Source organism: Melanostigma gelatinosum, assembly GCF_949748355.1.
Source record: "Melanostigma gelatinosum genome assembly, chromosome: 4".
In the NCBI taxonomy this organism is placed as follows: domain Eukaryota; kingdom Metazoa; phylum Chordata; class Actinopteri; order Perciformes; family Zoarcidae; genus Melanostigma; species Melanostigma gelatinosum.
In genome coordinates this window covers 21580205-21606238 of record NC_136637.1, presented here as the reverse complement: position 1 = coordinate 21606238, position 26034 = coordinate 21580205, and the positions used below count along the sequence as shown (strand labels likewise).

At 42.9% G+C, this 26034-nt stretch overlaps 4 protein-coding genes across 5 annotated transcripts; 2 read left to right on the top strand and 2 right to left on the bottom strand.

Annotated features, from left to right (window-relative positions):
- Nucleotides 1-174: 174 nt before the first annotated feature.
- On the bottom strand, nucleotides 175-4006 carry ccdc181 (coiled-coil domain containing 181; the record flags this gene model as incomplete). Its single annotated transcript, XM_079267559.1, has 5 exons — nucleotides 175-346; nucleotides 777-934; nucleotides 2266-2412; nucleotides 2540-3499; nucleotides 3905-4006. The coding sequence occupies 5 exons, from the start codon at nucleotides 4004-4006 to the stop codon at nucleotides 175-177; spliced, it is 1539 nt and encodes a 512-aa protein (XP_079123685.1).
- A 2102-nt stretch (nucleotides 4007-6108) lies between these two features.
- Nucleotides 6109-10280, top strand: cpox (coproporphyrinogen oxidase). The gene is made up of 7 exons (XM_079266867.1): nucleotides 6109-6715; nucleotides 6834-6977; nucleotides 7110-7220; nucleotides 7343-7484; nucleotides 7954-8172; nucleotides 9334-9438; nucleotides 9538-10280. Exons 1-7 carry the CDS (start codon nucleotides 6154-6156, stop codon nucleotides 9620-9622), a joined length of 1368 nt encoding a protein of 455 aa, XP_079122993.1. The 5' UTR covers nucleotides 6109-6153; the 3' UTR covers nucleotides 9623-10280.
- Nucleotides 10281-11448: 1168 nt separating this feature from the next.
- Nucleotides 11449-17805, bottom strand: prrg1 (proline rich Gla (G-carboxyglutamic acid) 1). Of its 2 annotated transcripts, none has more exons than XM_079267066.1 (4): nucleotides 17768-17805; nucleotides 16922-16980; nucleotides 15939-16099; nucleotides 11449-15128 (listed from the first exon to the last, which is right to left on the bottom strand). In XM_079267066.1, the coding sequence occupies exons 2-4, from the start codon at nucleotides 16929-16931 to the stop codon at nucleotides 14673-14675; spliced, it is 627 nt and encodes a 208-aa protein (XP_079123192.1). In that variant the 5' UTR covers nucleotides 16932-16980; nucleotides 17768-17805; the 3' UTR covers nucleotides 11449-14672. The 2 variants fall into 2 exon arrangements, with proteins under 2 accessions (XP_079123192.1, XP_079123191.1); XM_079267065.1 differs by having other exon boundaries at nucleotides 16922-16977.
- A 1640-nt stretch (nucleotides 17806-19445) lies between these two features.
- Nucleotides 19446-26027, top strand: tmem47 (transmembrane protein 47). The gene is made up of 3 exons (XM_079267017.1): nucleotides 19446-19769; nucleotides 23916-24056; nucleotides 24369-26027. The coding sequence occupies exons 1-3, from the start codon at nucleotides 19544-19546 to the stop codon at nucleotides 24545-24547; spliced, it is 546 nt and encodes a 181-aa protein (XP_079123143.1). The 5' UTR covers nucleotides 19446-19543; the 3' UTR covers nucleotides 24548-26027.
- The last annotated feature ends 7 nt before the right edge of the window (nucleotides 26028-26034 follow it).

Below are 26034 nucleotides of genomic sequence, written 5' to 3'. Positions count from 1 at the left end.
TGTGACTTAACACAGCACAGAAATAGAAGTGCTAAAACCAAACCCTAGCAACGACTGAACACAGAATAAACTCTTCTGTTCCACACCAAATCTCGTGCTGCCCAGTCTGTGGTTTTTGACGACGGTCACGTGCAGTGATGTGTGAATCCAGCAGACACGTTGTTTTGGTTTGGTTCAGAAGCGGTAGGCCAGCTGTTCGGTGAATCGGAATGGCTTGGTTTCATTGACGGAACACAGCAGGTCCCTCATGCGTCGCGCGCGGCGTTCCTCCAGCACCAACCTGCGGGAGCGCTCTCGAGCCGCCTGCTGCTCCGCGCGCTTCTCCGCCCGTTTCCGCTTCAGCCACCTGAGGATGGAGAGGATGATGATGGGATTTCACACGTCAAACCAAATTTGAAATTTAGAAATTATCTTGAAATTCACATTTGGTAAGAGACGACACGTTTTTCACATGTTAAGGCAAACCTTAATATGTGAAATGTTTCACTTCACATGTGAATTTTAAGATGAACATGTCATTTAAAAATGTGTGAAACCATTTCACAGGTGTTGTGATTTCACATGTGGAAATGGTGTGTTACTAACTAAGGATTGACTTTCTTAACATGCGAAGTGAATGTTCAAATAGGCTATTATGTCTATTACTATATAACCAAAACAAACAGTATTCTGTATATGTGAGGATACAACAGCAAGAGAGTCACATTGATAAACTGTGAAAAGTTGGCCAATTATTTGGGACTTTAAAGTGAATGAAAATGTAAACGTGAACTCACAGTTTAAAGGCACGTTCACAGTCCTCGCGGCTGCGTAGCAGGTAACCACTGTCCTCCTCCAGCCTCTTGAGCTCCACCAGCTGTCTCTCTTTCTGCTGCTGCTCCTGCTTCCTCTGAAGCCACAGCCGGAAGGACTCTTCCGAGTCGTTGGACTCTTTCTGCTTATTTAAAAACAACAAATTCCACATAGGTCAAGCTCATTCAGTAAATCTACATTCTCTGTGAAGGCAGCTCACTCGTGGAATGCTGTGCCACCACACATACGCACACAAAACACGTACCAAACATTCAAGGATCACTTAAAGAAATGGCTTGTTGCCAATCAGGTGTGCCAGCATTGATGTACTGTCTGTCCTGCCTGCTTGCTTTGCCTATATGTGCATTTGTCTTGATCAGTGTTGCTATTTTCCATTTGTTTTGATGTGTATGTGAAGTGCTTCAGTGTTACATGTGCTTGTCCTGTAGGTGGGTCTGTTCTGCGTGACGCATGCGGAAACCTGTTATGTCTGCTCTGCTTTAATGTCGTACACTTTTCTGTTGCTGTGTTTCGGTTTTGTCTATATGTTGCTGTCCGTTTCTCTATGAATTTTAACTCCGTTTCAATTTGAGATTTTGTTATTTTAGGCTGCCTTGAAACATCTGGCCGGGGACAGCAGATGGAAATTAGCCTCTCTGGCTAACTCTGGCTCACTTACAGTGTAACTGTTAATTAGTGTGCATTGTCCCTGAAAAATAAATACATAAAATAAATAATTATATTATAGATAGTAAAATTACATTAGTGTCAAGCATTGGTGGAATGTAACTAAGTATATTTACTAAAGTATTGTACTTAACTACAATTGTGAGGTACTTGCAACTTACTTGAGTATTTTAATTTTACATTTACTACTTACTACAATTTAGAAACCAATTTTGTATTCAATTGTTTAGTCCACTATATTTCTTTGGGATAACTTTAGTTACTGTGCATGTTTAGATTATTAATACAAACTTTAAAACAACAAATAAATGTTGATGTATGATTATGGATTAAGCTACAGGGCAGTATATAAAGTGGTTGAAATTAGCCCAACATTTTACCAGCATGAAAGCATCACTTAGAATCCAGTTATTTAATATATGTGATTCTGAAATGGGCTATAATGCATAATGAATACCTTTCTTTTGGTACTCTAAGTATATTTTGCCACTTATTTACTTAACTAATATTTGAAATGCATGGCTTTTATTGGTAACAGAGTATTTGTACAATTGCTACTTGTTGCTAGTTTAGATCTGACTTCTTCCAGCACGGGTGTCAAGATACTGGACAGTAGCTAACTAGTCACTAAAATATTACATAACTGGTCAAACCATAAATATGCAAGCATTATTTCTAATGTAGCCGACTTGCAGCGGTACCCCTGACTCTGCATACTGTATAAAGGCTATACCAGCTCTTTACATCCATGCTTTGTCAGATTAGAGTGCCCCCTTTTGGTGATACCTTAGAACTCATCTTCTCCATCTCCTGGGCTCGCTGGATCCGTTTCTCCTCCTGAAACTGCTCTCTCTTCCTCAGCAGCCACGCCTTAAACGCCAGCTCATTCTCCTGCCTCTTCTGCTCATCTTCCTCCAGTTTCCTCTGCTCCTCCTGGCATGGGAAGCAAGAGTGATGAACACCAAGAATCAAAGTGGAAATGTTTTAATGTTAGACATGCTTCTTTGACTTTTCAGAATGTACAAACGTGTTATTAACCTCTATATCGCTTCTTGTTTACCTCTCTGGACAGTTTCTCCTTCCTCTCCTGGGTCCTCTGCAGCAGCTCTTTCTGCTGCGGGGAAAGGGTGTAGGTGGGCTGGCAGGGGTTCCCGGCAGCCGACTGCACCCGCCGCTTGCTGCCTCTCCTTTGGTTGCCTCTCTGACTGTGGCTGGCTGAGCTGGGCCTGTTCCTGGGCTGAGCGGGAGGTTTGGGGGCACGGAGGTGATCTATGCCTTGCTGGAAGGGGGAAGAGCCGGCACCAGGACGAGGAGAGGAGGAGGACCTGTGGGTCTTACTGGAGCTCACAGTCTGCTGCTGATGACGTGGGGTTGAGAAGTCACTCGCTATAGGAGGGAGAAGTCCTTGACTTTCCACCTCTTTCAGACTGACCAGATCAAACTTACCATCCTTTTCTACAAGGACTCTACCCTCCTTTACCCCTCCCTCACTGGTCTCCCCAGCCCTGCCAGATCCTACGCTATCCTCCCGAGGGGAAAGTTTAAGCTCGGAAAGCTTCCCTGACACTTCGGTCTCTGCCTTTGAATCCTTGCTTCCCTGGACCCCTTCCACCTCACCAGAGTTTCCATTTTGCAGCGGAGGCACCACCAGGTCCACCAGCGCCTCTTTAAAATGCAGCCGCCGGCGCCTTGTCATATCTGGAGCTTTTTGGTCGTGCAAGTCTCGATTAGCCTGCTGGATCTTCTCCAGAATGTACTTCTTCTCCTCATCTGTCTGGTCATCCATCCCTGGAGGTGGGGGGGCTACAGGTGATGACTTATTTGGGCTGTCTCTGTCAGAGTCATACTCTAATGGCTCCATAGGTGAGGGCCACCTCTCTTCATCTTCTTCCAGATCCTCTGTTTTCTTGCCTCTCTTCTCCTCCTTGTGGCTTTTCGGTTTTCTTTTCTTTCCTTTCTGTTTGTCATCCTCCTCCAGTTCTTTGTCAATTTCTGCTTCTATGTCGCCAAAGTCATGACCCTGTGGGGCGGAAAGGCAGACCCGCTGCATTCCTCAATTAGGTTTGCAGGTGAATGAATGAGCAACAGCAACACTTTGCAGGTAATTGGCGTGCTGGTTTGATAACAGACATGCGTGTGTTCATCAATATTGCATCTAGTGGCGCACAGTGAAAGTATGTCACTGTATGTCAACAGAGTGGGTTTCACATGCATACGTATATGTAGCCTACCAGGTCAGGTAACTCGAACCCTACTCACTGTTACACATTTGCAGAGCAAGGTCAGGGACCCATGCAGCACCAAGTCTGCAGTAAGTGGGGCAGCACAAACTTAGCTTCACACTGTAAACCAAAGAAGATGAAAAAAGAAAGTGCAAAGGAGAGATGCAATCAGTCTGTCCAATGATCTTATATAAATTGCTTACCTGGTCTTCACTACGACTTTCCTCACCGATCAGCCAGTCCAGATCCTTCTCAAAGTCGTCCTCATATTCCTCCTGAGGCTTTGTGGACACCACCTCACTCATAATCTTTACTGGACGAAGATCGGGGACAAATTTCAAACAATATTCGTGCCACACTTGAAGCGGGATCTAAGGAAAATAATATCAGTCAGTCGGCCCTAAGCAAGATATCTCAACATCTACTGATCTGATTACCAAGATATATATATATATATACACATGTATACACAACAACACATGTCATGGTTTCAGTGCCATGTGCGTGCACTATCACACACATGGCATTCACATTAAAGTAGATATTCTGGTGCAAATAAAAGACCATATTTGATTGCATTAAAATGCAGACATCACATAATGTTGTATTTATTGCCACCTCATGACATCATGGTAGGTGATAGAGGCTAGTGGTTGGATGAGTGGCATATACCTATGACCTGCGTGACTGAGGATATTAACAGACATACAATACATAGCCTCGCCTACAGCAGCGTACAACACAGATCAGGGTATCCCATCAGGTTCCATCTATTTGGACAATCAAAACAGCATCACAAAAAGCAACATATTCACAATTATATATTCAATCTACTGCATTTGTGTCATGGATTGACGAGCGACTGAGTTTTTGAATCATTGTGGCACCTAATTCCCACACATCTCACATCACTTTATGTCCAGGAGATATGGATTATACAGAGCTGTGGTGTAACCTACTTGTGTTGGGGATTGGGCGTCACCTACTGGACAGAACTCAGTACTACAAGGTTACCAGTAAACTGTTTTTGTTGTTTGGTTTTTTATTGGTTTTATTTAAACAAATATCCCCTCTGCTCTGCTGACATGTAAGTTATGTTTACAGTAGCTTTGTTTCTGTTGTGAGACAGAATACATTTCAATGGCTACAAAACGTTTGGGAGTTTAACAGACTATAATCCTGTTTATTTTACAGCTCTGCGGGCAATACAAATAAACAGGACGGAGAACCGAACTAGGAGCTGACTCGTCGGGGACAATTCGCGCTTATAGGAATCATAATAACCAAGTGTGTTTGGCTAATGGTAATAAATAGCAGGAGAAATTGCGTCAATATGGTTGTTAGTAAACTCACCACCAGCAGGTTATTGCGTAGTATTCCTGTTGAATTAAAGCGGTGACAGAACTCATCCAGCCCGGTTGCTTTGTGACTATCACCCCATCTAACTGTGTCACAGTCTGGTAGTCTGCGGAGCAACACCTGTGCACATAACCTAATCTGCTTCTAGTCCCTCTACAGTCCTAAAAGGTTTAATATACCCGTCGTCATAGAGACCTACAACACGCTTTACTACCTACGCATGCGCACACAAAATAAAATCTCCATGTACACACATAAACAAGAGACAGACAAATGATTCCCCGAACCATTCAGAAAAAGATTTTAAATACACGTCTAGGAAATGTGGTTACTATAGTATGTGAATATAATGACATCTGTGTATTTTAACACAGGCATAACCAGTTCAATTATTTTAGGAAATTAAGAATTAATACAATTATGAGAATCAAAGTGTATTCTGGCTCGCTCTATTATATTTAAGGCCTCAAATTAAAATGAACTGCAACATTTTATTTTTATTTTTATAAATACATTCTCAATTTCAGTTCAACTTTCGGACACATGGGTCCTATACAAAAATAAAAATAGCATAAATAAATACAAACAAATGTAAAATAGCCTCGATATAAGTCAATAGAACAAAAATATAAAGATATGATAAAGTATTCAAATAAAATATTTTAAAAACTATCTGTACCAAGTTGGTAATTGTTTAATGAATAAACCGATGAGTCTAAACAAATGTATGAGATTCTGGTTGGAGTGTAATTCAAGTTGTATCTTGTAACTACACTCGTTTGAAGATTGGGAAAGTCAAAGATATGTTAAACAAACAGAGCAACTTGAATTCGTCTTAAGTTTCAAAACACGGAGCATATGAGAAGTCCGTGAACGCAAGGTTTGTTTTTCTGCGCACTGCATTTTGGGTTTTGTAGTTTTTTGTAGGCTCCCACTGATCGGAGAGCTCGTCAAAGAACGACATTTCCCTTGGTGCCTCTGTTACTACATGCCCCTTGACTTGACCCACGACTGATAACATGCAGACACAACTTCTGATATTGTTTTGAGTAAGTACACAACTATCAACGGACAGCAGTAGTTTCTCCTACAAATGGCCACCATCGTCTTCTGCTCAGTAAACAAAACGGCTCAGACCACCGCGAGACGATGTTCGATTTCACATATAAAGCGGTTCGCTAGGTCAGGAGAGTCACATTTGCCGTTATCCTGCATTCACAGCAAGCCAGTGACTTTCCTTCCGGGTACAAGATGGTTTTCCAGGGGCTGCAGCGTACGGTTCATGTCCCAAGGGACTGCAGGCAGATCTGCAACCTGGCGAACCAGAAAGGGAGCCCTGGCGCTCAGTGGAGCCGCAGCAGTGACAGCGGCAGTAGCGGGTTTTTTAGCCAACGCTAACCACTTCCAGCGGGCTGAAATGGCAACGAAGGTATCCCGAGCCGCTGAGGAGACCGAGCAAGAGGGCAGCATCTCGGAGAGATGCCGGGCGTTCATGTCTCCTCCGGTGACCGACATCAGTGTTCTGCAGGAGAGGAAAGAGGAGATGCGTACGAGGATGGAGATGCTGATCATGGAGACGCAGGCCGACTTCTGCAACGCCCTGCAGGAGGTGGACGGCGGGACGTTCAAGGTGGACCGGTGGCAGAGAAGTGAAGGTGAGGGAAACTCAGCCATACACTTGCAAAAAAAGGCCTAATCAGTCAGAAAATGGCACAACCAATCTCATGTCCAGCTCCCTTCAATGTCTTCAATTTGTGATCATTTGTGTACCAGGTGGCGGTGGAATCAGCTGTGTGATGCAAGATGGAAAGGTGTTTGAGAAAGCAGGAGTCAACGTGTCAGTGGTGTTTGGAAACCTGACTGAGGAGGCTGCCAGGCAGATGAGGAGCAGAGGGAAAGTCCTCAAAGGGAAAGATGGTACGTGTTGTAAACCTGATATCCGTGTGCAGGCTTAAAGCTTGACTATAGCTTGATAAGAGGCGTGGTAACCTACATTCAGAGTAATAATGTAATGGATGCGGTTTCACGTCATGCTCCGTTTTCTCGCAGGTAAGGTGCCATTTTGTGCCATGGGTGTGAGCTCCGTTATCCACCCCAAGAATCCCCACATCCCCACTGTGCACTTCAACTACAGATACTTTGAGATCGAAGAGGAAGACGGTGAGTGTCGGTCCTTGACGTCAGCAGTTGGGTCTTGGTGTCAGTGACACTATTGAGTGCATGAATGAATGATAACCCTTGTTTCTTTCTTCCTTGTCTGTGTGTGTGTGTGTGTATTCCAGGCACTAAGCAGTGGTGGTTTGGTGGAGGCACAGACCTGACTCCAGTTTATATTAATAAAGAAGATGCCTTCCACTTCCACAACACCCTGAAGGAGGCCTGTGACAAGCACCACCTGCAGTACTACCCCGACTTTAAGAAATGGTACAGTTAGCCTGAACATTAACTGCTTTCATGAGGCGTGTGTGTACCTCAGCACGTACGCATGTGTAGGTCTGACTTGTGCGTGAGGGTTAAAGTGGGTGTACTCTCACTGTACGACGCTGATAAGAGGAAGTCTCTGCATAAGAGCTGCATTTGGGATAAGAAAGGGACGGGTGTGGTTTATCTGCTTTGTCCTGTGATAAGTACATTTTGTCAACTTAATTTGAAGTTAAATTTAAAAGGAATAGTAAGGCATTCTGGGAATTTACTATCATTTAAATTCCCTTATAAACTGTCACTATAGATGTGCTTTCACCTGACTTATTTTAAATTGATCTCGTTCTCTTGCTTTTGAATCATTTATTTGCATTGCCCAGATCGACTGAATATTTTAAGAATCCATCCCTTGGTTAAAAATAAACAAAACAGCAGCTACTGGTTTGATATATATTTTGGTGTTTATATTTAGGTGTGACCGATACTTCTACATCCGGCACAGAGGAGAGACTCGGGGTATAGGAGGGATCTTCTTCGATGACCTGGACTCCCCGAGTCAGGAGGAAGCATTCGACTTCGTGACGAGCTGTGCTCGCACTGTGGTGCCCTGTTACCTTCCCATCGTATCCAAACACCTCAACGAGTGCTTTACTGACGAGGACAAGGACTGGCAGCAGGTACGACGAGGAAGGTGAGTAAGAGACGCACACGGAAATGGTGCCTGTTAATGAGTAATGTATACATTTTGAATGGGAGATGGTTAAAAGGAGATTTCATATTTTATAGCCCATTTTAGTTCAGCGGTTTAAGGCTTTTTAAACAAGCGTTACTGAATAAACCTAACATGGATCCATCATAAGTAAAGGACCAATTTGACTTCTCCATACATACTCATACTGCTTAAAAAGTCAACTGTGAATGAATTGATAAAAATAAACACACTCAAACAGTCAACATGCATATGATAGCTGTTCCATCACATTTAACATTTAGTTTCCTTCATTTTGGAAAAGATACAATTAATAAATAACTTGGAATTCCATGAGTGGGGTGCAAAATTCTTTGTTGAAAAGTTTTGATGTGGACTCCGACTCCATGCACAGCCTGTGTGTACCAAAGCTTTAACGTAAATGTAACACGTGAACTTAACTGCATCAACCTGGAAGACTTCAGTTATCGTATAACAATAACTTTTAGCAAAAATGTAAAACTAAATGTTTAGTGTGCTGGATTACCTACATATCTCAAGCACGTTTTTAATAAATGTACTATTGGTTTGAATCCTCATTTAAAAATTCTTCATTTGCTTGTTGATTGGATTAAAGCACAACGGATCTGAACAGTGTCCACAGTCTGCGTGTGTTGTTATCCGAGCTTCTCCCGGCGTTGTTTACATATCCGCTGCGTGTGCTTCAGTGCATGAACGTTCATGTCAGCTGATGCACCTGCCCGACCCTCAGGGATTCAGAGCCTTAATATAACAGCAAACAGATACTTGCTATATGTAGATATAATGGAGTTATATTTACCTGAGCAGAGAATGAAGTCGCTCTCCTCTGTGTTTGTTGTAATACGAGCTTCTTCGTTCTTTGTTGACACAGCTGTGCTGTTAGTGCGCATTTTCGTGCTTCTGAGCGTGTGCCCCACTAGTGAGCTCACGGCTTCATCTGCACTGCTCTCACAGCGGTTACAGATAATTACGGCGGCAGCTAAAATGTAGCACCCACCCCGTCGCCATTGTTTAGGGTCTGAGAAATGCCCCCAAATCTTGTGTTGTCCACCTTTTTAATGTGTCAAAAACCACACCGATCTAGCTGTCTACCGTAGGGTTTTTTGTGTGTTTGTGTTGCAGATATGTGGAGTTCAACCTGGTGTATGACAGGGGAGTGAAGTTTGGCTTGGCCACGCCTGGCTCCAGAATTGAAAGCATCCTCATGTCCCTCCCGCTCACTGCCAGGTAAGATCACTCTGTCTTCGAAGCACTGCTTGCTCTGCTCTCGTATGACGACAATGTAGCTGTCTGTGTTGCTTGGTGACGCACATCCTTCTTCCTCAGGTGGGAGTACATGCATGAGCCTGCCAAAGGTACCCTGGAGGCTGAGATGCTGGAGGTTTTACGAAACCCCAAGGAGTGGGTGTGACCACACAGTGTTCACAGGTTGGACGAAACCTCCAGGAAACCGTCTTTTGTCCAAAATAATATTACATCGCACTTGCGAGATAAGTTTTTTTTATTTTTTAATCTGCAATGGTACTTTTCTCTCTTTCCTGTCAGCCTCGATTCGACTTAATCACATTGGGATTGTATTAGTACTGGTGGCCACAGGTGGTAATTGTACCTGCTTTTTAAGAAGTGTTTGTGTCAAACACGAGCTGTATTTGTTTTGTTCTATGCCTGTGATAAATGTGTCGTGCTCTACTTGATGTCCTGGAGCTCCACTCCCCTTTTACAAAGCACTTGAGGGGAAAGTGGGTGGAAACTAAGCTACTGAGCATGTGTGGTTTTTTTATGTTTCAGTGCATCTGCTCCCAACAATGGGTTGTTTTTGACAATCAAAGCTAAGAGATAACAGACTAGTAATAAATGGATCCCTCTTGAGCCCCATTTATATTGTAGTTTGTTGTTCACTTTTGGTTAATGAGTCACCTCCTGGCTTGTTTGAGCAGAAGTAAAACAATAGCTGGAGGATGGAGCCTGTTCCACAGAGTGGTTAGCAGTGAGTCACAGCTAGCGTGGCTCATTGAAGAGAGAAGAATGTTTGTGAAAATAAAATGGCTTTTGAAATGTAAAAAATAATGTATAGCTTGCAATTGTAATAAATTGTTTGTTCTGTTACATTTTGAATATATTACTGAATGAATTATTGTGCATCATTTACACATTGACCTGTAATTCAATCTTTAGTCTACCTTTTGAATCTTCATGATTTACTATCGAGAAACTGACCAAAGCTCAGCAGTGTATCGTGTTTTTATATATGATGGATATCATGAAAATATCAAAGTTAAAACAAATCAAAGAATAGTATGCCATTTAAAAAGTCATACAAATCTCGTTGTGTGGTATTATTTTGCAGCATGGCGTTAATCCCTGTTTTTCCTTTGTAGGTTCACCTGCTGCTGTTTTGCCTTCGTTGTTTTGTTGCTCGATTTGCATTGTTAAACCAACTGGGTTTGTTTCTTTAGAAGTAGAATGCCATTGTTGGGAGGCTCGGCACCTGTGGTGAGGCCCTTACACCTTATGCATGTACTGTACAAGCATTGGGATACGTGTGGACTGCACCAGTTCTGTTGTGAGGATCGTGGTTTCCCCTGAGGTGAGATACCTGTTGCACCCATTGGCAGTCCTCAGTGTAGTCTACTTCCCCACCAGTGGCCTCAACTTAAATGAAATGTAAAACTTAAATTTTTACTTAATATTTGAATGTCATGTAAAAAAAGGAGGATCTGAATCGGTTTATTGCCCAGTACGTTAGCTCATACAAAGGTAACAAATGTCAAAAAAGAAGAGTATAGTACATTGTAAAGAAATGTCACAAAGAAGCCACGTATAGTATATTATGAAAAAGTCTATTTACTATGTCATAAAAAAGATAATTTCTTTAAGCCACAAAAAAGTCATGCTGAAAAAAAGCCCCAAAAAAAGTCATCGTACGGTTTTCCTTTTCAGATGATGCCAAATCTCTCAGGATTCCATAAATAAACTACACATAAAATCATTACCTGCACGATTAAATGCAAACCTCAGCAAACAACCTTGTTGGACAGTTACAAATGAAAACAAGTGACAAAATGTACTACCTTGAAATTGACATTCAAGACTATTTTAAGGGCCTAAATTGTCACTGAATCGATTCATTCAGTGTTTATACATTTAAAGACCCCGCAGGCATCATGTGGATCTTTGGGTGAGTCCAGCAGGGAACGTTTAAACGCACAAAACACATTCATACGACACCGAATGAAATGAAAGTAACATGTAGCACTTTTATTACAAATTAATTCAAGCTTCTGCACATAAAGGATTTATAACACGTTATCTTGCATTTAGTGTTATATAACATTTAGTTTGATAAGCCATTGTAAAAAAAGAAAAGAAAAAGAGCTCTGCAAGTAACAGCACAACGTCATAGTGCTGAGGTTCACAGGTCAACTCACAAAGTACAATAATCAGTGCTCACCTGTGAGGTGTGAACATGAGATCTGTGAACATCAGACAGATATTTTTTGGTTTTTAGAGTATGCAGGAAAACTTGCATATAGAGCATTAGCAGGTTTAGGTTTACAGTGACAGTGTAATGGCTGAGAGTGAAGCTACACACGTCAAACCAGACTGTCCTAGTTTCCATCGAACAGTCGAGCTTCAACAAAAAGTGCCTTCATTTATCCACATCCTGCTGTATACTAGTAAACTAATGGCAATGCATTTGCTGCACACCTATGCAGTAAAAAAACAATCTCACTGTATCTTACTTCCACACGTAAAGACTATACATATTCATATACATAACACATGCTAAACTCGAACTCTGTCCATAATGTTGTTAAATACAGAATCTCCCCCTTTTCCCCAAAGCTTGTGTTTCTATGGCTTCCTGTCCCACATCCCTGTGCAAGTCACTCCACAACTTACATCTGTTCACTCAGTGTGCTTTTCGTGACAGTGGCACAGCAGAAGACTCTGTAGTCATTTCCAACACGGTCACACTTGCATTAAGGGAAAGAATAGGGAGAGATTTTCACAGTAAAAGCAGCCCAGCAGAAGGACATGTGGCCATCAGTGGCCATCAACCAACAGTGCAGAGCCAGATCCAATCTCAGGTGTACAGACTAAGCTACATGCATGACCAAAATATAAGCACATAGGACACATTTACACAAATCACATTTCAGCCCCCCCCCCCCCGCGCACTTTACTGCTGGTATTATCTTAAATATTAAACTCAAAAAACATTCACAAGTGTATACTGAAGTTGGACCGATGCATTCGTTTGGCAACATGACTATTTAAACCTGCGTTGAGTGATATTATTGATATCAAAAACAAATCAAATTACAGATTGTAATGTGGAAAAGTCAATTCACACCCAACTTTGCAGCTGTACACAGTTTGGTTCCACCTGATCACTTAGTAAATGCTTGGGTCTCAATGCTCCCTTTGACCCCCATAATAAAACTTACATTAAACTGTATTTACTATTTACAGTCAACAAGCCCAGCACCACTACTACCCTGCACAAAACCACCAAAAAGTCAGATTTGTTTTGTATTTAGCAAGCTAAAGACCCAGATTATCTCTCATTAGTCAGTCACCAAACCAGAGTTAACAAGTATATATTGGACTCAAGTTAGCTGGTGGGATGAAAGTACAGCAGCATGCTCTGCGTCAGCTTGGTGCGAGTAGATAACCGTTTGCTCACAGGTTAGACTAGAGATGGGTGGGTGGAGCCTAATGAAGATTCAAAGCTTGTAACGTGTAAAAGTGCTTGTTTTTGCCACTGACGGGCTCATATTATCATATTGTATATTGCAGAGAATACAACTTATTTCTTAATCTTTCGCTTGATCCGGGTCTGTTTGTTACCCGGTCCAAGTCCCGCTCAAGAAGAAGTCTTGTTCTGAAGGTCGGGCAGCAACGGGTCTCTCTTTCCAGCATTCTTCCCCTGTGGGCAAAGGGTCACAGCACCGACAGAACAACACCAGCTGGTTCACACTCTGCCTGTTGTCCCTCTCTCCAATTCAAAGACCTCCTCCACATTGTCAAAATCATCTAAATATCCAGACATGACATTGAAAGTCTTTTGGATTTCACTAAGCTACTCTTTGTGAACTCAAAAACAACAAACTCTGCCCGGCTGGCACTTACATTTCCATATTTGTCTTCCCGGTAACATGTCCCTGCTCCAGACTTCAGAATCAATGAGCCTCTTTCCAATATGTCAGACACTTCAAGTAACAATCACAACCGGTCAGTGGCAAAAACAAGCACTTTTAGATAACATTGCAGCCAATGAGCGTGTTACAGTTAACTAATGAATAAATGTATCGTCCAACAATCCTAGATATAAAGTATGTTGTTGACATCAAATATAAATGCGCCTTATTATTAGTGTACTCTAGGTGTCCAATGCAGGCTCATGTGTTTACTTCATGGTTGATACTTATCTGAACTTTCATAAATCACAATGTGTTGTGTTTAGAGACTGATCTTCATTAAATTGGCCCATTAGCCTTTTTACATTATTACGAGGTATTAGATGGAAATGCTCTCATACATGTGCTGACGTCCTTCTAGTGTACAGTGCCACATTTCTCAGTTATGCCCCTCTCTTCTGAGCAGAGTAACACAGTTCAGCTGCTAAACTTTCAAAACTGCCAAATTGAAAATTCGTTTTCTGGAGCGTCGGTGTAGTTTGAAGCTTTGAACGTCATGAGTCACAAGCTTGGATCCAATGTATTGAAATTGCTCTTCAGTGTCATCCGCCCATCTCTAGGTTAGACACAATAATAATAATAATAATAAATCACAAGCTTGATTTTGAGCATGTTTTCCTCTTTCCGCTCATGGTGGTCAACAATCGCTTCATGCAATGTTAACTTGTCTGGGTTTCCCTGGAATTGCTGGTTTGTAGTCGAAATGCTGTTTCTGAATCTCGCAAAGCAATATTCTTGCCAAGTCTGCAATATACACAATAAACAAATAGGTACATTTGAATAGTTTTATCTAAATATCTGCTACCGGCTACTTAAGCCTCAGAAATTGGCAACAACCTTCAAAAAAGCACTGACCCAACCCTCACATCCACTTTTGGAATAGTCCTCCATCGTGGCAATCAGAACCCTCGTTTCTTCACGCCACATGCAACATTTGTTACGCCTGCTGAGTCCAATCGTTTGCTACAGTGTGACAGCGTAGATGCAACTTGAGGAAGATCAACAGCGCTGGTAGGTTTTGGTATTGCAATATATCCTTCCTGCTATCACTTCACCTCATTGATGAAAAGTTAGTGCAAATTTCAACAGCGCTGGGTCCGGCAAACATTGCATTAGTCCATTGACCAGAGAGTAAAAAGTGTTTCTGCATGTGTTGAATGAGGAAGGCTCGCGATACCACAACGGTGATGCTGCTAAATGATCGGATGGTCTTAGTGAAGGTTCGGGCTTTTGTTGGGGTGGTAGTGAGAGGCAGGTTTACTTCGCATGACCACCAGAAGCGCTGGCGTTGACTATATCCTCATACTGTGGCGGTGGCTCCGTCTCTATTTGGACGTCTGAATGGCCCACAGCCTCCTCGTAAGAGGGTGGCGGGTCTCCAGCGCTTCCTCTCCCCGATGTGAGCTCTGAGCCCGGATAAGCCGGGCTGCTGTGGACGCTGAGTTCTGATTGGTCCCCATGGTGGTAATCCCTCCCCCAATGGTCCATAGAGACCACTGACAAGACGTGGTCGTGATGCGAGTGGCCCAGGCTGGGGCTGCGCTGCGAGCGCTTGCGGGAGTGGCAGCGCCACACAGTGATGGCTACGGTGGCGATGATGAGCACGACCAGCACCAACGGCACGATCAAGTACAGAGAGTGGACTCCTCCCACCACCGTCTCTAGCCCTCCGGATGGACTGCTCTCACGCACATATTCTTCCCAGAACCGTCTCTACAGCAAAAAACAAAACAAAATAGACACGCATGTTGTCAAAAAATCAATACAAGACCAAAAATATAATCTTTAAGATAAGACTCACTCATGCAGGCTACAGTGTAAACATGGTGGCACGGAACTATTTCCAAAACACGGTGTGTACACAGTACACACAATGTCCACCGTATGAATGCTCTATCTGGATTACTGCAACACAAAAGGCAGTAGACAACAACACCCGAACAAAAAGCGACCACGTGACTGTGCTCTCTGGCCTCTCACAATAGTTTTACAAATATGCGTCCCTCTCCAGCATGGACTCGGCGGTTCTTCCTGCTGATAATCATCACTTCCTGAAAAAACAGACATTCCACAAGCTACCACTCTTGGCGTAGGATTTCATTACTGGACACATGAAGCCTACAAAATAGCACTTTAAAAAGGGATATTTTTGGATTCTTTTACATGGGGTGGCAGGTATGAGTTACACAGCAGTAGTAATATTGATTTGTGGCTTTTAGCTCTAGCTGGGAGTCCTGTGTTCAAAAGATTTCCTACCAATTGTGTGCGTTTGCGTATGGTGACCCCATGAGGTGTGGTAAATTCTTGTCTGACCAGTCACTGAACACATGAATGCCCACTGGGGCTAATATCCCTGTATAGACATTACAACTGGTGAGTAACTCAAATGACCTACTGCTAAAACAAACTATCCCTTTATGTGGTTTATGGAGCCATACACACTGTGTGTACTACTTTTCTGTTCCTGTGTGTATTTATCACAGGGATTGTAGGTCTGATGTGATGCGTCTCTCATCCCCTCACCGTCTTCTCGTCGTTCTCGAAAGCCTCGCGGGCCTCCTCATAGGTGCAGATCTCCTCGCGGCACTCCCTCTGAATGTCACCCTGCTTCATCTCCTCCAGCAAGAAGTTGGCCCTGCGCAGCCGGCGCAGCACTGAGTGGGCCGCGTCCGCCGGCAGGAACACTGAGAGGCGAGCGAGAGGAGAGGAGTGGAGGGGGGGGGGGAGACAAAGACGAGGGCAGAAAGGAGGAGAGGATGTAAGATTTAAAGATGTGTGAGAAAACAAAAATCACAAGCAGAGACAAGAAAATAAAAAGACGAAAAGAGGAAAGTAGGGGTGAGACAGTAAGCAGAACAGCGTGGGGGAGGAAGGGAAGAGAGTGTGTTGAAAGAGAGAGGAGAGATGCACAAAGTAGGAAAAAAGGGCGGTGATGCCAAAAAATGCAAAAAAGGGAAGAGAGAGAGAGGTGGCGACTGAAACAAAGGCAGTGGAGCAGATCCGAGCGCTGCCCAGTGCCCACATTTCTGCATAAAAACAAAAGCTCCTTTGATTAAGGCATCCATCCCTGGGCTACATAAGACAAACTAGAGGAATGAACTGAGAGAGACGGAGTGTCCCTCTGTTTCACACATCCAGGACAAGAACATAACCTCTCAAAAAGAATTGTGCACAAGCTGCCACAACATGGGAATCTCTGATGTGCTCCCGAATTAATTAACTAACTAACCGAATTAAGCAATTCAGTTTAAAGTTCAGGGATGTGATCAGCACACGACTTGAAAAAGCAGGAAGAACTAATGGACATGAAGGCGTAAAACAGGAAATTCCTTTAGGAAAGAATGGGAATTGTGTACCACAGACAATAGAAAGAAACAACAAAAGAGTCATATTCCAATGACACAATAGGACAGAATAAAACAAGAAATTGGAGGAGGAAAGTAATAGGCCATGTGAACTTCTCTGCCTGTGGGGTAAAATCACAAGTATAGTGTCAATAAACTTACCACTCCCCATGATTCCTGCGAGTCTGTTTGGGGTGAATCAATGTGCAGCTCTGAACCTGCTGGAACAAGTCACAATAATTGACAATAATAATAATGGACAATAATTAACCAATACTCCCTCTCGTGCAATTACAAAGGAGAACATCTCTTGTTGCCTGACCACTCACAACATTTGCTCACATTAGGGAGATTCCTTTAAAAAAAAAGTTGATTTGGTAAGGACACCAGGACATAACAGTAGCATCAAGGTGTCAAAACACCTAACGTTACATTCTTTGGGATGATTAAGACACAATTATGACAGAATTAAAGCGTAAGAACATAACAGCTACACGTTACAGGGCGTGTTGTGAGTATGATACATCCTTGCCCAAAGTGACAGTAACCAATGGCGGCTGCTGGCCAGTTGTTACCGTTACGGGAATCCTGCTCATAAGCTCCCCGAAATAGATCACCAGCGGCCGGCACACGCGCACACACGCACGCACTCGCACGCACACACACACAGCGCCTCCGCCCCGCGAATCACACGAGAGACAGCGGGACAACCACTGGAACCAATGTCAGCTAAAGCTTAATTGCGGATGCTAACGGTCTATTCTCGAGCGTATAAGCAGCGCTGTTAGTCTCGCGTGGAGCTGGTTAGCGCCCCGTGTACTGACAAGCGGGGCTGATTTGTAGGACCAGTGCGTCTCCAGAGTCGGATGCGATTTAACGTTAACGAGCGACACATGATTCAAACTGACACAGCGGTCGAAAGAAGGGCCTCCGATGAATACCACGGGTTTTTACTAAATGTCGAAGCAGTCTATTGGTGTGTAAATTAACTTTATAAATTCAGCTCACCTCTTTTCGTCCCAGAAATGCGCATAAACGATCCCTCGTTATACCTCTGCTGCCCCAGAATGTTGCTAAGCACGGTGCGCATGCGCACAACTCTGTTTGCCTCCAGCAGCCCCTTCCTCCTGAGTTAAAGGGACAGAGATCCAGAGATCAACACCGACTAAACCGGCCATAATAATTACTCAAATTATAACTTCATAGTACAAAATAACTCAACAAAATAATGCTGGCTTAACGGGATCCAAACTATCCTAGTAGTAGTCATTGTAGTGCCTCAACATAAGGTGCATATTAATTAACGCAAATAATTCAATCCAACATTGCTTCAAATTAAAAGGTTAACAATTTAAATGAAATGGGAAGAGTTCATCCTTTACAAGTGGTTTGTGAGCCTCAGAAGTTACTCTTTCCTGTCAGCTATTCATTTAAACTGTGAATGCAATATCGGTAGCTAGACAAATCCACATGTCTCATAAACTTTAAATAAACAATTTATTAAAACAATTGACATTTTCATGGCATTGAAGACTTGAATTGTACACTGTTAGTAAACATTATGTATTGGTGGTATTGGTCTCACATTTTTTCATTTTTCCTACATCAACTAATCCGCTGTAGTGCACTGCCGGACTGTTATTGATGGAAGAGGGAGAGACAACAATTTTGTAGGTCACGCTTTGATCACAATGATCAAATATGTGAACTGTTCATCCACAGCAGTAATGTTATGTTAACGCTGATGACAGTTGACCTACACTCCCTGTAACTCAAAGACACACACACAAAAACATCAAAACTGCTGTGAAAGAGTGAGAAGGGGATATTTTCGTCATAATGTAAACTGTACAAAAAAGCAATCCAAGTCTATTTCGTTCCTCAAATGTAACTCATTAGTTCAGTAAAACTTAAACCTCTTGAACACTGCCCCTATTTTTAGGCCTCTGCTCAAAAATTGCATACCCATACTAAAGAGAGTGTATTTCTGCAACTACAAGGTCTATTTTAATAATTTTTGATTGTATAATACAGGTTATATATGTATATATATATACATATGTATATATGTGTATAGATATATATATATATATATATAGATATATATATATATATATAGATATATATAGATATATATATATATATAGATATATATATATATATATAGATATATATATAGATAGCATTTTTGATATATATATATATATATATATAGAGATCTATATATATCTATATATATATATCTATATATATCTATATATATAGATATCTATATATCTATATCTATATATAGATATATAGATATATATATCTATATATAGATATATATATATATATATCTATATATATATCTATATATCTATATATCTATATATAGATATATATATCTATATATAGATATATATATCTATATATAGATATATCTATAGTAGAGAGAGAGAGAGAGAGAGAGAGAGAGAGAGAGAGAGAGAGAGAGAGAGAGAGAGAGAGAGAGAGAGAGAGAGAGAGAGAGAGAGAGAGAGAGAGAGAGAGCTCTAGGCACTAGGACCCAGCAGGTGCAGCACTGTGTTATTTCACAAGTCTGCAGCTGAGTCCAGTCATCAGAGCGGTGGCTCAGCAGCAGCAGCGTCCTCTGGACTCGGAGTGAGCGGCAGCTCCCCATCCTGCTACCCAAAACACGGCCACGGGGACAACTTCAACTTGACTCATTTTGGGGATTTGAGGAACAACACAGACAGCCCCCAAACACACGTCTTCTTTTTAGATGAGCAAGATACTTTAGATATGGCTTCATCCGTGAGCGGCACAGAGGAGGTCCGGGTGTCTGCGTTGACGCCCCTGAAGTTGGTGGGACTGGTGTGCGTTTTTCTCGCCCTGTGCCTGGACGCCGGGGCCGTGTTGAGCCCGGCGTGGGTCACGGCGGATGACCAGTACTACCTATCCATGTGGATGTCCTGCTGGAAGCCCGTCAGCTCCGCGGAGTGGTCCTGCAACAGCACGCTGGCCACCGGTGAGACAGACGCTCTTGCGCTGAACTTATTGTAGCTGATGGATTGATGTACCCCCATGTTGTTTTTGAAGTTTCAAACCAGTCCTGTTGTAGTTTTAGGAAGGTTTTACTCTTGAAAAAGCAGATTTCGGGGTTCAGATAGACCCCCACGTTCATATATTAAAATGACAGTCAGACGCACAGCGCGCAGGGATAACAAAGGGTCCCCACAGACAGTGCACCGCTGAACCAATCTGTTCTGTGGGTGAGAATTATAAAACATCACCCAAGAGAGTGCTAAATGTGAATTACTTTATAATTAGCTATTGCCTGGTTAATTTAAAACTGCAGAACTTTTCTACATTATAAACGACCGTGAACAATGCAGCACATTGCTGCCTTGCAAGTGGGAAATAAAAAATAAAAAAAGAAAGTGTTGAAAAAAGGTTTATCCTTGAGTGTCAAAAGTCTAATGAATGAGACAACTTTGGGTTTTTTTTCTATGATGGTTCGTTAACTTTTCTTCTAAAACATTTGCCTAGTGCGCTACTGAATGATGTGGGAATTTTGCCTTGCACGGAGCGGACCAGCTGGGGTTTCATTTGGCCTTTTGTTGCTCACAAAATGAGCCTTTGTGTAGGTTCCTTCACCGGCCAAGGAGTGAGGGCAACTCGGAGCAGAGAACTCCCTGGAGATCCAGATGCCTGGAGATTAGTAACCAGGGAAACAAGAGAAGCAGTCCAGTAATGCTGATTTTCCTCGATTTAAGGAAACTTCTTGATGCGGTCCCCATGAAGGTTGTTTTCTGGAAGCATTTCATATTTCCATCACAGCCGGTCATTCAGTGATACAAAGGTGGTTGAGAATAAGTCACCATATGAACAGCATTACCAAAAATCAATCAGGAAAACATGTCTTTATGCTTTGTTCTGACAACTAAAATCGAATGTGATCCACTACAGACAGCAACCCTGCAATTTGTAATGTTCATTTTTTTTTATCGAGGATGATTCACCACTGGCATGTTTTTAGGCCACAGTTCGTGGTATTGCTGTAATACAGTAGGTTAAACTGAATTGTAAAGTGGATAATATAACAAACACTTTACAGTATGATTCAGTCCAGTACAAACACTAACTTAACTACAATCTGATTTGCACTGAATATTGTTTTATTTATCTCATAAGGGGTTTTTATGACCACAAACATTGTCTCAATGTTATTCTTAAAATTTGTCTCGGTGTGCTCCGATATATACCGTAAATGTAACTCTTTGCTGTGTCTGACCCCCTCCTGTGTGCTGAGTGGTGAATTGTGTTTTTGTGTGTCTGACAAAATGTTTTCTTTCTGTCTGAGAGATGAGTAACTGTGGGTCACATTGGCCCCGATTCTCCTCTGTCAGCGCAGACAAAGTGCACTTTGGTGCCATATAAAGACATGCAGTCTCCGTGTCAGCTCTAAGCAGCAGCATACCACAGTAAATGCACACAGCAAACTGCCCATTTCCTCAGGCCCGTGCTTGGCTAGACTTATTGATTTGAATCCCAGTAATCAGTTTCTACCCCCCCCCCCCCCCCCCCCTTACCAGCCCCCCAATATTTCCTCAGTGGCATGCTCTGGGCATTAAATAAATCCTGTTAGTTTGAAACACCAGCTGGCCGCTCAGATGTTTTGAGCTTTTTCTGCAAGGCTTGCATAGTGTGTGTCTGGTAAAATATGCAGTGTGAATTACAAAAGCAGACATGAGATACTGCCTTACACGCTCATGAAGTGTTTAAACTACACAGAAACAAATAAAAACTCCTCTTTCAGCTACTTTTTATAACACATACACACTTAGACAGAGGGTCAGAGGTCAAGTATAAAAGATACTGACTTTACAGGGCTAGGAATGTGGAACGGTCGTGCAAGTGCACACTGTGTGTGTGGATGCCAGGTCAGTGCGAGATGAAGCGACAAATGTGGAGCCAGTGTGTTAGCGAGCCCGGCTCAGTCAGACGCAGTGATGCCAAAGCATATTAATAATGTAATACCTTATCGAGCCAGTATTTGGGTGGCTGTGTTGTCTTTGAGGGAGGTCACAGCTAAAATGTTGGATACAGAGAGCTTGTAAAGCTTGTAAAGAGTCAGCCTCTTGCTCACTGGGGTTTTGAACCAGGGTCCTCCGGTTGAAGATTTTCCTGCTTCTTAATATTCTCCATCCGGCTGCCTTGAGAGTGAGACTGAGTGTGTGTGACAGCAAGAGACACTCGAGGCTCTATTGTGACACAGATCTTCCAACACCGTCTCAGACAAAGAAACAGACTTTGGGCCCCTGGAGGATTCTTTCGATTAAAACTAAAGCAGTGACCATAATTAATGCTCTGATTGGATCTTCTGTACTGTATCTCCTTCTCCATCTGTCATCATGCGGGGCTCAGATTAATAGTTTGGCGCTTCCTGCTCGTCAAAGCCTTTAAGCACTCCGACTCTGGCGGTGTTTCTTGCACAGAGTACGGTGTCTGTTCCAAATCTGAGATGAGATGACTTTCTGCATCCTGCTGTGTTCATGAGCGCACTGATAAGGCTGGCTGGGCTGAAGGCACCAAACCGACAGAGAGAAGATATCCCGCCAACGATAGGCTTCGACAACTACAGGTCAAGTCACTGTGGCCCTTTTGCCGAGAGCAAACCGGAGAGGCAGTGGCAGAGAAAGTCAAGGGGTCGGTCTTCAAGGGGGCCTCGTGTTGTGCAAGCTGAAGGCTGGAGGGAGCGGGTGCTCTGCTTTTTGTGGGCTTTTTTTCCAACATCCTGTGGTGACAGGGCCCATTTTTAAACTCTAAATCCTGAACCATATTTGGTCAGAGGTAGTACCGTAGATGTTTGTTTATATTTGAGCTTCTTGGCCCCTGGAATAACGTTTCCCTCCAACAAGAGTGGGACCTGTATCTTAAGCAGCCTATGTCCCGTCACTTTCTCTCTGCTGGTGAATGTTTCAATGATTTTCTGCCTCAACAGAGAGGAAATATTCTTGGCAACGCTTAATCATTTTTACTTCCTGGGCTCCGTAATAGACGATACAATGTTTACTCACCTAAAAAAAAAGGCAAAACATACTCTGAACTACAATCTTTACATTTTTATTCCTACACCTAATATTGAAGCACTTTTGCAGGGCTCAATCCTCTTTATGCTTTGATGTTATTTTTTTCCCCACCCACTGTACTATAAATGATTTCCTCCTGTGTAATCAAATGCCTGATCATAATATCCTCTGCCTGTTTACAAATGGACCTCCTGTTTCCACAAGTACACAGTAAAACTACGAAAGAGACCCCTAATCTCTACACAACAATAAATAGTTTCTCTCTCAACAATCCTCAGTATAAGTCCCACAGCTAATTAAGTCTCGAAAAAGTTCTCCAACACTCTTCTCCTGAAGTGATTTTTTTGTTGTTGCACAAAGCAAACTAAAATCTATACTGTAAGGTTTGTTTTTTGACAAACACTTTTCCATTTTGTTTACTGTTTTTGTTTCTGCTTTGGCATTCCAAGGAAAGGAAAGGGAAATTGCAGTTATTTCCACTTCAGTGTTTTTGGAGTAAATCTGAATGATATGCTGAGAATGCTGCTGAGCTGGCATCAGCCAGGAGGGACGGATACTCATTATATGAGTCACCTCACAGAAGCCTTTCTGCTGCATCGGGATCCATTACTGGACCTGCTGATATCCGTGCGTAGCGAAGCATGTGTGCGTCTGTTTGTTTCTAGTCAGCCGGAAACTGCTGTGCTCGGTTCGAGGGGTTATTCGCTGCATGGTTCACATTCTTCTTCCTCTACCACTGGCTCCCCAGTGGCTCGCATATAAACACGATGAGCCATCGGCAGCTTCTCAGAATATGCACGAGGAGTTGTCTCAACCTCCGAAACCACTGTTTACACTGTGGTAAATCACCACAAACATTAGAGGGTGGAATCATTTTTCTCTTGTGTAAGATTGAGCATGGCAGTGCAACTGTAGCAACACAGCTTGTGACCCACTCTGTCCTTCCATCTCTCCTCATCTATCCACCCTCCTGTCAGCAGCGCAGACATGGCTCTCCGGAGTAACCTGCCTGTGTCACTCTCTATCTCAGTGTGATTTCATGCCTTTCCTCCCTCCTCTCTGTCCCTGTGTGTTTGTCTCAGGCTGGCAGATCGCCACACTGGCCTTGCTGTTGGGGGGGGCGGCCCTCACCCTGTTCTCTTTCCTCGTGGCGCTAATCTCCCTGTGCTCTGGCTCCAGGAGTCGCTGCTACGAGCCAGTGGCTGTCATGCTGTTCTCCGCAGGTACGTAAAGAGATTCTTTAGCAAAAAAAAACAACAAGGAAGAGCTGAAGGACAGTCCAAATATACAAAACAATGACTGTCCAGCTTCCAAAAAAATCCACATCCATTATAGCCATCAGGGGAAAGATCCAAGGGCAAGGCACTAAAAACCTTTCATTATTTGAACAAAGTGTTTTTTTGGTAGCCATCAGAGTGCCCTGTATACACCGCCTTAGTTTTTGTAAGCTGGTCAGTCATTGTTTTTAATCTTTATGTATCTACCATAACCATCTTGACATTAGTACCTTCTCTCTTTCCTGTTTTCCTCTGCAGTGGTGCTCCAGGTGTGCAGCTTGGTCCTCTTCCCCATCAAGTTCATAGAGACGGTCAGTCTGAGGGTGTACCACGAGTTTAACTGGGGCTACGGTCTGGCCTGGGGATCCACCATCTTCTCTTTTGGAGGCGCCATCCTCTATTGCCTCAACCCCAAGAACTATGAAGACTACTACTAAAATGTGTGAGACAGAGGAGAAATTGAGACTCCGTTTCACCCTGGTGTCCTCTCAGTAATAGGAACTTTCTGTCCGTTGCACAACCAGACTAGAAAAACAGGAAATACAGACACTTTTTGTTAGTTTCAGGACTGGAAATGAGCTCTTTCATTTGATACTGTGAACTTATCATCTCAGAGACTATCCGCACTCATTGGACTGACGCCCCGTGCTCTCAGGAGGTTTGGCAGCAAACCCGGTGGTGGAAAGAAATCCAAACCCAGCCAGTTTAATTTGGGAGAGAATTTGAGTGCTCTGATAACTCTTGTGTCCCTTTCAAGTGGAACTCCAGTGGGTCTTAGATTTGGGCAAAGAAAATCTAGAGGGAAGATTTACTCACCGCATACCAGGACGAATTGATGGTATAATTAACCAATCAGAGCAGAGAACCATGTAAAGTCGGGCCAATCAGGGAAGTGACGGACCCAGGGAAGCCTTTTGAAGTGATATCACGAGGATGACAAAGTGAGGAAGACAGGGCACACATCAGGAAATGCTGCATTTCCCCAGAGTTACACGACAACTGGAACTTGGCAGAGCCTTCTTCCTCCAGTAGAGTAATAGGATGGTGAAAGCATGTCATAAAGCTCCAAATAGGTGGCTTTTTTTTGTTCCTCCTTTCTTGCATTAAAAGCATCAGATACTGTATATAACCAGAAGCTACCTAAGACAGTAAAACCATTCCACAGCCGCCTCCAAATGATAACATACTGGTGAGAGAAACATGTTGGTTAATGAATAGCAGACAGTCTGTCATATGTAAACAGCGGTCAAGCCTTTTTCTGCTAATGTAAACGTACAACATAACACAAGTTGCACCTGCTTTTTCAGAAAATGGTTGCATTATGTGCAAGTATACGCAATAAGCATAATATTCACTACAAGACCACCAGTGGGAAGGAAGATGGCAAATGACCATGTTTGCTGAGCGTGTCATGTCTGCATGATCATACCACCCAGCATGTGCTCACATACCTCCCTCATGTGATGCCTCCTTATCTTCTCCCCCTGTAGGGAATGGGAGCGCGCGCGCGCACACACACACACACACACACACACACACACACCAGGGTAAGCTTCTGTAGGAGTACAACACAACTCAGATAGGGAGAGACTGTAGCATAAAGTTATTGTAGTTATTGAAAAAGTCAGTATACTTAGTTTTTGCATCCAAGTTAAGGTCCTTGATGGAGTACTTTAGGAGATGCTAGAGTGAAATATGCTGTGCATGATCAGTGTTATGAGGACTGTGCGATCAATCAAGCAGAAAATGGAGTTTCAAACCTGAAGAACAGTGGGCTCAGAGCTGCACTGGCACGACTCAAACCCCGTTAGAAACGTCTCCAACTTCTTCTTGCAACAGTCGTGAAAGTGTGTGTGTTACTACCATTTGCTGCTGTGTTTCTGATTCCTACTGGTTTGATTACTTGCATAATAAACATGTACTG

Excerpts from the sequence above, each read along its gene's own strand:
- cpox (XM_079266867.1), top strand. The coding sequence starts at position 6,154 with ATGGCCACCATCGTCTTCTGCTCAGTAAACAAAACGGCTCAGACCACC. Across the intron at positions 6,716-6,833 it reads CCGGTGGCAGAGAAGTGAAG|GTGGCGGTGGAATCAGCTGT; the intron begins GTGAGGGAAACT and ends TTTGTGTACCAG. Across the intron at positions 6,978-7,109 it reads AGTCCTCAAAGGGAAAGATG|GTAAGGTGCCATTTTGTGCC; the intron begins GTACGTGTTGTA and ends GTTTTCTCGCAG.
- prrg1 (XM_079267066.1), bottom strand. Across the intron at positions 15,129-15,938 it reads TCGAGAACGACGAGAAGACG|AGACGGTTCTGGGAAGAATA; the intron begins GTGAGGGGATGA and ends TTTTTGCTGTAG.
- tmem47 (XM_079267017.1), top strand. The coding sequence starts at position 19,544 with ATGGCTTCATCCGTGAGCGGCACAGAGGAGGTCCGGGTGTCTGCGTTG. Across the intron at positions 19,770-23,915 it reads CAACAGCACGCTGGCCACCG|GCTGGCAGATCGCCACACTG; the intron begins GTGAGACAGACG and ends TGTTTGTCTCAG. Across the intron at positions 24,057-24,368 it reads TGTCATGCTGTTCTCCGCAG|TGGTGCTCCAGGTGTGCAGC; the intron begins GTACGTAAAGAG and ends TTTCCTCTGCAG.